Below are 12,518 nucleotides of genomic sequence, written 5' to 3' on the forward strand. Positions count from 1 at the left end.
TCACTTCTAGGTGTGCAGAGGTATTTAAAATAAAGAAATTTTTTTTGCCTTCTTTGAGTTGGAGGAAAGCATACTGATATGTAAACCATACATAATTTCTAATGAAGTGCATTAAAAAAAATACCACTGGCTTTTCAGGTGGTTTTGAAAAATCATGTTTGAGTCAACAAGTTATTTGGAAAATCCCAATGATTCTCTGTTACTTTGCATTTAAAGCACCCTTACAGTTAGTTTTTCTCATCTATAAAAATGAACTGTGGCACAAAATAATCGTGAATTGCTGAGTAAAGAGCAACATTCCAAAATATGTGTATTCTTATGAATTGTAATTTATGGGAAAAGTACCAATTTGGAATCCAGTTTATCAGGAGAATTTCAAACAACTTCTTTCTTTCTCTGTTTTTCCCCAGCTTTCCACGACACTACAAGCTCTTACTTCCCAATTTTCTGGCTCTCTAAATACTTGGGTCCCAACTATGCTTTTATGTGAAAACTCAGTTAGAGATGACTTTCTGGCACCTTAGAAGTGACATTCAGAAAACTTAGCCATCCCCTGTAGAGTTAACAGAACAAGATCAGACAGGCCATCATTTCACTTACCATCCTTGACTCTGTTTCACCCAACACTGTTGACCTAACCTTGACACCAGTCCATGTGACCTGGAAGTTGGATATATAAGCACAGAACAATATCATTCATGGCACAGACGGAGGAAGAGCATCCTTCTTCCTGATGGATCAACCACTCTCAGGAAAAGCAGGATAGAATCACTGTTACGCTAAACACTTTACAAATATAAACATGTATTTAAATAAAGTAATGGAACCATTTGCCTTTATTAGGGCACTACCTAGTGAGTGAGAGTGGGGGTTAACATAGGACAGTAAGAACAACAAATGGGTTTCCTCAGAGTTCCAAGAAATGGTAACCACTTGTAGCAAAATCTGGGAGAGAGTGGTTGAGCCCCACCCAGATCATGTGTTCTTTTGTCCATCATTATGGAGTACTAAGTTCACAGCAAGTACCATACAAGACTCTGGGAGACGCAAAGTTCAATTGTAAAGATGGCAAATACATAAGTACAAAAACAGAAAGGGGGGAGAGAGAGAGAGGTGCATTTAAAAAGGCATAGAGGAAAAAGCAATCACTTATGCTAGGAGCAGAGTGCATCCAAACTTACTGAAGTCACCTGGGAAATGCTCCAAATCATTTTTGGAAATGCCCTTATCTCCTATGAGTCTTCCCTTCTAACAAGGGAAACAGTGGGTCGGCTGGGATCATCATATAGAAAAGCAAATGTTTTGTAGATGTTTCAGTGCAGACTAAAGCCTCCTGGGTTTGGGTGGGCACTAATCTTGGATTAGGAGTGGGTAGGATGGAATTTGAGTACTGAGTGTCTCTGATTTCTTCTTTATAATAACCTGATTTTGGCAGTAATGGATGCAAAGGGAAAAAAAATGCACTTCAGCTATTTAAAGAAGCTTTAGAACATAGATGCTATAGAGCAGCTCCATCCAACAGAACTTTCTGTGATGATAGAAATGTTCTATGACTTCACACTCCAATGAAGTTGCCACTAGACAGAAGCTACTAGCCACATTTCAAGCCACTTGATATGTGATACTGAGGAAATAATTTTTAAATTTTATTTAATCTTAATTTAAATTTAAGTCTAGCCATATGTGGCTAGTGGCTACATTACCGGGCAGTGCATCTTTATAGCATAGAAGACCTGATCCCAGAAAACTGAGATGGAATGGCCAATCGAGCATAACTAAATGAACAAGTATGAGTTATTTTAAAATACAATTGGGAGAAAGTTTTGGATACTATAAAGCTTAAGCCCGAGTATAAGTATTTTAAACTTCCCAAGTATATAGATACGCAGAAGTTCATTGATTAGCATTAACCAGTCAGCTGTCAGAGGCCTTATGATAGTTGTCTTCTAACTCACATTCCAACATCCCTATGATTAGATTCCGTCTACCAGTTACCATTCAAGCTGAGTCCTCCCTTCTGACTTGGTAAGAAGAGTAATTGCGGGACACCTGGGTGGCCCCGTGGTTGAGCATCTGCCTTTGGCCCAGGCCATGATCCTGAGGTCCTGGGATCGAGTCCCACTTTGGGCTCCCCGCATGGAGCCTGCTTCTCCCTCAGCCTGTGTCTCTGCCTCTCTCTGTGTCTCTCATGAATAAATAAATAAGATCTTAAAAAAAAAAGAGTAATCGCTTTCTTATAGATAACGTCTGAAATAGATTGTCTTAGATGCACTAAGTCTAATTCTTACATATGAAAAATTATAATAAGGAAGAAATTTTTAAAATTTGACTATTTTAGAAGGAAAAGTGAGTGCTGGGATTCCCTGCTGTAGGAAGCTAATATAGGCCTGAAGATAGTGACCTGAAAAAAAAAATAATACCCTTAAGAACTGACTTGTTCTTAGGATGTGAACAGAAAGCTAAGGATGTAGATTTGGGGAAATATGTTTTTTTTTTTTAGGGGGGGGAATATCTTTTAAATCAAGTTGTTTAATTTCTAGACCGAGACTAAAACCATCAATGCCTAAAAAATCGTATATTCTGTCAATTAAAGGTAATGTTTCCCAAACCTTCATGTATACAGCCAAAAACCCCAGATGTGGCAAATTAGAAAATCATATAAAAGTAATTTCTTGATAGGAGAACACAGTTGGGGAATTCAGAATATTTATTTAATATTCAGTAATAGTATGTTTCTTGACTATTTATACTTTTCCTAATTCCTTAGTCTCAGATAGGGGCGGCCGCTATCAAGAATTAGAAATATGCTAATACTGTGTATCTAGTTTTGAACCTAAATCTAAATACTGCTGGAGTAGTTAGGATTTTGTAAGAGTCTGACTGGAACATTTCATTCCAAGCAAGCTTTTTTTTTTTTTTTTTTTTATATGTTGCCCAGATGAGCTTCAACTTATAAATAAAGAAATAAAGTAAAATTTTTCTTTATATCAACCTCCATTTTTTATTTGGGAATCTCTGTTTAGCATGGGATCAATATAACTATTGCCATTTTATAAATGAGTCAACTTAGACACTAAGAGATAAAGTCAAGCAGTTAATTGTCAAGGAATAGTAGAGATCACATGCTATTTGTTTCTATGTTTAAGAATTTATATTTTCAAGACATAGCTAAGGAAACAGTATTCTTAATTATGAATATATAAACTCAAATATATATATAGATATATTTTTGTGACTTTTACTATAACAGGAGACTTAAAAGAGTTTGTCTATAATGAATTGATTTTATTACTTCTCTTTTGTTTGAAAGACTCCCTAAACCTAAAAGTTATTGCAACTCAGTAGAGGAGCTATCCATCTAAATTGAACATTATATAATTTGATGAGCTGTCATATGTAGATGGTTTAAAATTCTAAATTATGCCTGAGGATGAATAAAATACTGTGATTCTATAAACACAATTTCAAATAAAGCTTGATACTAATAAAAAATTTTTAGGAATATAAATATTAAGATCAGATTTTTTTATTATATATGTAAGGACTTTGTAGTTGTTAGAGATTCTCTCTTCTTTTGTCTTTTTAACCCTTTAAGTCTTCATCAATCATTTCCACCAGGCTGGGGCAGGGAAGGAGACAGGTTTTTTTAAAAAAAAAAAAAAGAGGGAGAAAGAGGATGATTTCTTCTGTCAGTTCCTTACTTCAAAGAATATAGTTTTTAAAAAGATTATTAGATTAGATTATCTATTGTTAGATATTATAGATTTAAAAAGATTATTAAACATTGAACCTGAAGATACTGAGTTTTATTTTTAAAAATGTTTTAAAGATTTTATTTATTTATTTGAGAGAGAGAGTGAGAGAGAGAGAGAGAGAGCACGAGCAGGGGGAGGGCAGAGGGAGAGGGGGAAGCAGACTCCTTGCTGAGCAGGGATCCCAACACAGGGCTTGATCCCAGGACCCCGGGATCGTGACCTGATCTGAAGGCAGATGTTTAACTGACTGAGCCACCCAGGCGGCCCCAGCCTTGAGTTTTAAGCTTGCAATACTAGCCATATAACTTGGGTGTTTGTATCTTTTCCACTGTTTCGTATGTCCATTGGGAATGATGGGGGGAAGGAAGGAAGTGTTTATGATTTAGACGTTGCCTCTGAAATGGAAGCAAATTCAACCCCTATTGTTCAGGAAAAGTTGAGAATCAAGCTAAGAAGACCAAATGCCTAAGTCAATTCCGGGGTGGTGAGATGCCTGGTAAAGGACAGACTCAACTCATAAATGGTAAAACAGAGAAAGAATCAGATTCTAAGAAGAGACAGAGTGAAACACACCACATAAAAGCAGGCAGGGAAGGAAGAGTGCAGGACAGCTGGCTTAGAGGGACTGTGTGGCTCATGTGATCAGACACAGAGTGTTACGGTTTTATGTTGAATGGAACATGCCAGTGATAAAATGAAGCTGGCTTGTATGACCATAAGAATTTCAGGAATCTTGAGAGCCAGTTGTTTCACTTTCATCTTATTAATGTATGAGAATATGAGCCAATGTTCATAGTAGAACTATATCTATCTTCAGTTGCAACTATGGGGGCTAGGCAGAATTTACAATGGAGAGTAGTATCTATTTTAATATCATTTCCACAAATGTTTTACAAATGAACATTTAGTGTAATAAATATCACTTTTATCCTTGACTAGTCTTGGACTCCTTTCTCAGTACTCTGGATCCTATCTTGAACCCAAATCCCTCCTGGAACTTAACTCCATATTAGAGCCAAAAATTCCCTTAAGTGTTTTCAGAGGTGTTGGCAGCTCTCCTCTCTGTCCCAAAGATAAATGGTCCATTTGTCCCGGTAAGATTGTTAGAAGTATTTGAAGGCATGGCCTGAGGTTTCTCTGTGGCACCATTAATAAGAAGTCCTTGTTCTTTGACACACTGAGCTCTCTTTATTAGAGAACAGGAAAATAATAACTGCGTTACCAACACCTCAGTCACTTCCACACTTCAGTTTGAAACATAGTTGCCTTTACTGACAACCATTCATTTTGAAACAAATATTATTCTAAATAAATGATATGCAATAACTTTTGGTTTAATCATGGATTATGATGTATTTTCACTCTAGTAGTGACGAGTCTCCTATGGCATGTTTGGAAACAAGCAGGCCAGAGTTCAGTGCTGCTTCTACCTCCGTACCCCTGTATCCTCATCTATCATATAGAGAAATAACAAAACTGATATTATGAAGATTAGGTCAGATCGTGTACATCACATATTTATTTCAGTGTATAATGCAGAATAAATACACTATATTTAATACTATTCTGCTATTCTTTCTTTCTTCTCTCATACATTCTTTGATTCTTCCATTCAGCAGCTAACCAATTGCACACATACTAGCTTCCAGGCACTATGCTTTATGCCGATGAGAGATAAAGCAGCTTACAAAAGAAATATCCACTCTGTCATCATGAAATTAATTCCCAACATAGAAAAGTTAAATAAATGAGTATTTAATAAGTAGAGGGCCTAATATTAATGTCTTGACTGGAAACCTAGGAAAGGCTTCCCAGTGTATAAGGTATTCAAATGGAGACCTTGAAGAACAAGCAGATTTAGCCATGTGAAATGGGAAAGAACATATCCAGAAAAAGACGTGTCAGGCTCCAAAGCCTAAACACTACAGGTGTTTCTTAATAAACCAAAATGAACAAGGGGACTTGTTTCTGGCAGTGTGCAGCAGACTTCTTTATTTGGCCTCGTCTCACTCCACATTTTTAAAACAACAGTTTAAATAAAAATATAAAGAGTGACTTATTAAATCCATGGTGATTCAAATTCAGGAACGAGAGTATAGAATTCATGTCTTAGCATCATCTGAAGGCATTTTTTGAAAGCACTAGAAAAGGCTACCAAAAGTAATGGAAGAGTGGGCTAAATGGAACAAGATGAAATTGAACAGAGATAAGATATAATTGGGTCCAAAGAGTCGACTACAAATGTATAAAATGGCTAAGCATCAGCATGAGCAAAAAGGACATAAGGGTGTTAGCTGATATTAAACACACCCAGCAGTGCCATATGACTGCCTAATAAGCAAAGGTGATCTTAAGATGCATTAAGAGAAGAACAGTTGGCCATTGAACAATATGGGTTTGAATCACACGGGTCTACTTATACACAGATTTTTTTATAAATACAGTACAGCACTATAAATGCATTTTCTCTTCCTTATGTTTTTCTCAATAATATTTTATTTTCTCTATCTTACTGTATTGTAAGAATATAGTATATAATACATATTTTGTACATATTAATACAAAGTCCATGATAATGGACTGTTTATGTTATTGGTAAGGTTTCTGGTCGATAGTAGGCTATTAAGTTTTTGGGGAGTCAAAAGTTATATATAGATTTTCAACTCTTGGGCGGTAGGGGGCTTGGCTCTCCTAGTCCCTACATTGTTCAAGGGTCAACTGATAGGTTATAGCATAAAGGAGGAAATAACTTGAATGTTCTGTTTGATTATGGGTTTTGCATGAAGGGCCATGGGCTCCTATAAGTGAATTTATGAGGAGAAAGGTTGAGGTAAGTAAAAACATTTAGTTAGCATGGATGAGAAAAGACAGCAATATGATGAATTGGATAACTATATTCCATTAGCTTAACAGCAAGTGGCAGAGGTACGAGAATTATTCTGGATGGTCCCAAGAGGCTGAGGCAGGACATGTAAGAGGCCTAGAGCAATAGATGCTCATCAGAAACCATCCGAGCAAACTATGTTTAGTATTTTAAAATTGTGAAACATAACACACATCCAAGACAGCATTAAGGATAACTATGCAGTATAGGAGAACATAATCACTCCCTAAGATGACAAATAGAACATTTCCCGTACCCCAGTGGACCATATGTGTACTTTCTTATGTACTTTCTTTCTAAAAACAAACACTACTTAGACTTCTGTGATAATTACCTCTCAATCCTTCTTTATGGTTTTACCATTTTTGTATGTATTCTTAAATCATTTAATTTAGTTGTGTCTGCTTTTAAGCTTTATTGAATACAGAGTATATGTTCCTTTCATATATTTGCAAAACTTCCTCACAGTTTGCATAGCTTCAGTTTTTAAAATTTCATTATTTTTTGGTTAGGAGTTGAGCCAGATATTGAGGGGCTTGAAGCTAATATTTGCTTGTTTCCTTTAAGAAAAGGAATACACAAATATTATTATTGTTAATTTTACAAAAGCATCTGTCCATATGAACACATTGCTAAATCATCTCTCAGCCTTTGAAGACATCAGGCAAACTTCTTTTGCTTTATGTAAAATACACTTCTGCACATGGTATTCTGTTGTAAAAATATTAAAAAATTTATTTATCCATTCTAATGTTGCTGGACTTTTGGTCTATCCCTAAGTATTGGGGCTGTTACAAATAGAGCTTCCATAAACATATGTTCTAGGGTAGCACTGTCCCACAGAACTCCAGTGATGGAGATGTTTTATATTTGTGTTGTCCAAATCAGTAGCCACTATCCATATTTGGATATTAAGCTCTGGAACTATGAATAGCACAACTGAGGAACTGAATTTTAAATAAAAAATTGATTTTAAAAAAAGACTTATTTATTTGATAGAGAGAGAGAGAAAAGGGGCAGGAGAGGGAGAGAGAGAATCCCAAGCAGACTCCCCACTAAATGCGGGTCCCTAAATAGGGCTCAATCTCATGACCCATGAGATCATAACCTAAGCCAAAATATGAGTCTTATGCCTAACCAGCTGAGGCACCCAGGTGCCCCTATTTAATTTAAACTTAAGTAGATATATGTGGCTAGTGGCTACTGTATTGAACAGCACAATTCTAGGGGATATGCCCAAGAGTGGAATTGCTGGGGCGTGAGGCAAGTATATATTTAACTTTTGTAGATGTTCCCAGACTGTTTCTCATTAACTCTTGGCATTGTCAGATGGTTTAATTTTGGCTACTCTTGTGGGTGTGTAGTGGTATCTCATTGCTATTCTAATTAAGATTTTCAGATATTAATGATGTGATATATCTTTACATATATGTGTGTAGTTATTTTGATTTTCTCTTATATGAAGTATGACTTTAAATCTTTGGTCATATACTATTGGGTTGTCTGTCATTCTCTTGTTCATTTAGTGGTGTTCTTTGTAAATTATATATTCTAAATGCAAGTTCTTTGTTGCTGATATATTTTGGAAATATCTACATACAAAGTTTTTTAAAAAAACATTACACAAATCTTGCTGCATACCAGTTAAATCAGAATTTGTGTGGGTAGGATTGGGTCAGTTTTAAAAGTTTTGAAAGTTCCACAGGTGATACTAATCTGCCAGTGTGAATAGATAGGAGTTAGAAAGAAATGATTTGCTAACTATGAAAATTATTTTTCTAAAGCAGTTATGATAGTGCATGTATGGGCCATCTCTGGAGTCAGCCTGAGTTTGCTTCTAGGCTCTGATAGACATTTCTATGCTTCAGTATTTTCATCTGTAAAATTGTATAATAAATCTACCAGATAGTCTTTGTGAATACTAAATGAGAAATTATATGTAAAGTGCTTAGAACTGTGTGTGGCACATAGCAAGTGCTCAGTAAGTATTAGTTATCATCGTATTATCATCACCATCATTATCATCATCAAAAGATTAAATTACGTGCTTTACAAAGTAGTGAAAGCCAGTATCTTCTTTAATGAGAAAGCGTCATAAAACTTTTACTAAATCAGAAAGGAGGCAAGGATGCCTGTCTTCTCCAGTATTTAGAATTGTTCTAGAGGTATTAGCCAATACAACCAGACAAGAAAAAATAAAAAGAGGTGGATAAAAAAGAATGGATAAAAAAGCAAACTATCTCTATTTGATGATGATATGATAATATACCTAGAAAACCCTAATCAATGATATTATTTAAACAATAAAATAATTCAGTAGTGTAGCAGAAATAATATCAACAGGCAGAAATCAATATCCTTAATATATACAAACAATAACCAGTTAGAGGACATAATGGTAGAAGAACCTCATTTACAATGAAAACAAAGAAGATTGAATATTTTGGAAAAAACTTAATGAAAAGGCATAAAATATGTAGGAAGAAAGCTTTAAAATCTTTCAGGACAAAGATAACAAGAGTAGACTAGCAAAAATGGAAAGACATACCCTGTTCTCATCTCAGATGGGAGAATTAAACATTGTAAAGATATTATCAGTTTTCTCTGAACTAATTTATAAATTTAACACAATCTTGATAAAGCTTTTTTATGGACTTAGGCAAGTTGAAAGTGAATTACATATGAAAAAAGCAAAAGTTCAAGAATAGCATGGAAAAATACTGAAAAGGAAAAAAAAAATACTGAGGGTAGGGGAACCAGCCCTACCAGATATTAAAACTCACTATAATAGCCTCTCCAATTAAAACAGTGAGATACTAGTGCATGAATAGATAGTGGGATGGAATAGAAGGCCCAGAAATAGACCCAAGTAGGTATAAGATAAAAATGATACCTCAAAACACTGTGGGTAATGATGGACTTATACATAAATTACTTTTTAATGGGTAGCCATCTAGAAAAAAGACAAAATTATATTCATACCCTAAATCAAATACAAAAATAAATTCCAAATGTATCTGGGATCCAAATGTAAAAATTAAAACCATACAAGTACTAGAATAAAACATGGGCAAATACCATTTTAAACTGGTTTTCTAACTATGACTCAAAATTCAGAGGCAAGTAAATAAAAGACTGATAATTTTTACTGTAAACAAATTTGAAAAGTATGCATTGGAAGAAAACTACCATAAACAGAAGATAACTGACAAACTTGGAAAATACCTTTGTAATATACATCACAGACAAAGGAATAATATCCCTAATATATAACTCTTAAAAATCACAGGATAAAGGGACAAAAACCTGATAGGAAAATAAGGAAAAGATACGAACAATTTACAAAAAAAATAAAAAGACAAAAAGGCTCTTAAACATATGAAAACTATTGAGACCCATTTATAATCACATAAATATAATTTAAAACAATTCTGAGGTTGCATCCTCTCAGGCTGACAGAAATTTAAAAACTTAATAATGAGGTTGTGAGGAAAAGAGCCTTCTGTTAGCATATTGCTAATGGGAGTGGAAACTGGTATGACCCTTCTGGGAGAGAATTTGGCAATTCCTAACAAAACTACACTAATTTTTGACACAAAAATCCTAATTCTAGGAATTTATTCTAAGATACACCTCCAGCAATATGAAAATACAGATGCTTAATGTTTACTGCAATATTTTTTAATTGCAAAATACTAGAAACATCATAAGGCCCATATAAGAGAGTGACTGAATTAACCATGGTGTATCCACGTATGGATAATTGCACAGCTATAAAAAATGAAATATCTTTATGAACTGATACGGAGTGACTCCTATGATACACCATTTAATGGAAAAAGTAAAGTACAAAAGACTATATGTAAAGAAGAAGGAAAAATAAGAAGGTACACATGTATCTGCTCATTTGTGCAAAAAGATATACAGGGTAGTTACACCAAAAACAATGAGATTGATTACTTAGAGGGGGACAGATAGGTAAAGGAAAGAATGGGAAAATGGGAACACGGAGGAAGGAATGAGGGAGGAAATGAGGGAGGAAAGCACATATTTAATGTAGTTCTGACTCTTAGAATCATGGTAATGTTTCACATACCCAAACATAAATAATTGAAATCAAAAAGAAAGTGGGAGGAACTCAAAACATAATATAAAATGAAAGGAATGAAAATGAAAATAACCTAAATAAATGGGAGAGATTGTATTTTAGCCATAAACTGTAAGGTTAAAGATAAAAAAAAAAACTATACAAAATTATTATACTCTAGTCAATACTTTTTTTTTTTCCTCACAAGAGTGTAGGTTTACAGTTTTTAGGCTACTTTATATGTATACCAGAATTGACCAAATACCTAAATACATTATTGGAGAGTGACAGCCAGTTGTCTCGCTGTCAGAAAAAGAAATAACAAACAAGAAAAGGGAAAGGCACGAATGAATCCTATGGTATTTGATTGGACTTGGAATTTATCAGTACAAACTCATAGTATTAAATTATTTAGACAGAGAGACTGTTATAGAAATATAGATGTGTACATAAGTATACATCTGTTTCCTAGATCTGCCCAGCAAAGTCTAAAAGCAAGAAACCCCAGTAGCAATGAGCATACCTAGAATCCAGTGTCGGTTTCTAAATACCATTTTTCAATAAAAGAAACCAAAACTCCCTGAAAAAATAGCTGATTCTAAGGATGGGTCAGTAATAATACAAGATGAGGCTGGAATCTCTTGTGCTGCTAGAAAGTAAGAAAGATGAGGATAGGACACTGGATGGATCTGGCTTCATCCTGAAAGAGCTTCCAATAGTCAACGGTAGGACAACTGCAGTAACAAAATAAGGAACAATAAATAGTATGGCTTATAACTTCTAGATTAAAACAAAATCTTTGAGCCCAAAATGACATGAATAAGTAAGCAAACAAAGGGGAAGAGATAGCGTTTTCTTACAGGAGAATTCCAATAATAAATATAGAAGAAATGATAGAAAAATTATCTTCATATAATCATTGCAAGCAAGATTCATCAATTAATGTTGAAAGTAGTGGACAAAAGTAAACATGAAATGGAATATTTGCATAGTTTCATAATGTCATCTCCCCATAAGATACTTATAAATTATAAGGGGAAAAATAGTAGCTTTACATGGAGAAACCTGGAATATACCACCTTTACAGAAATCACCATGATAAGACATATCAACATCATGTACCTCTTGATCTAATGAGCTGGGAAGGGCAAACATCACTTCTGTGGTACTCTTGCCAAAAACGCATAATTTCAATTTAATCAATAGAAAACATAACACAATTGAAGGATATTCCAGAAACAAACTAGCCAGTAGTCTAAAAGCATCAGTCATAAAAGACAAGATTGAAGAACTGCTACGGGTTAGAAGAGACTGAGGAATCATAGCAACTGATGCACTATGGGATCTGGAATTAGATTCTGGACCAAAAAGAGGATTTAAGACAACTGACAAAATTGAAATAAGGTCTATGAATTAATTGCTAATTTCCTGATAATTACATTATTGTCAAATACTATGTTAACATTAGTGGAAGCCAAATGGAAGATATATTAAAACTCTCTGTACCCCATGATCCTCTGTTTTGTTTCTTAAATTTCACATAAGCATGAGATCATATGATAATTGTCTTTCTCTGATTGACTTATTTCACTTAGTATATAATATCCTCTAGTTCCATCCATAGGGGAAGAGAGGAAAAAATAAAACAAGACAAAGCCAGAGAGGGAGACAAACCATGAGACTCTTCATCCTATGAAACAAACTAGGGGTCCCTGGAGGAAAGGAGGAAGGAGGAAGGGGTAACTGGGTGATGAACATTAAGGAGGACACATGATGTAATGAGCACTTGGTA

At 34.6% G+C, this 12,518-nt stretch overlaps 1 protein-coding gene across 4 annotated transcripts in view; it reads right to left on the reverse strand.

The window, feature by feature from the left end:
* GPR149 (G protein-coupled receptor 149) overlaps positions 1-12,518 on the reverse strand; it is a 64,775-nt gene that overhangs the window by 38,841 nt on the left and 13,416 nt on the right. For 2 of the 4 annotated variants that reach the window (XM_072727201.1, XM_072727200.1), the window contains exon 4: positions 601-660. The exons of the other annotated variants lie outside the window; for them this stretch is intronic. In XM_072727201.1, coding sequence (XP_072583302.1) covers positions 601-660 — 60 coding nt within the window. The remainder of the gene's footprint in view (positions 1-600; positions 661-12,518) is intronic. 4 annotated transcript variants of the gene reach the window in all.

Source organism: Vulpes vulpes, chromosome 11 (assembly GCF_048418805.1).
Source record: "Vulpes vulpes isolate BD-2025 chromosome 11, VulVul3, whole genome shotgun sequence".
Taxonomy (NCBI): Eukaryota; Metazoa; Chordata; class Mammalia; order Carnivora; family Canidae; genus Vulpes; species Vulpes vulpes.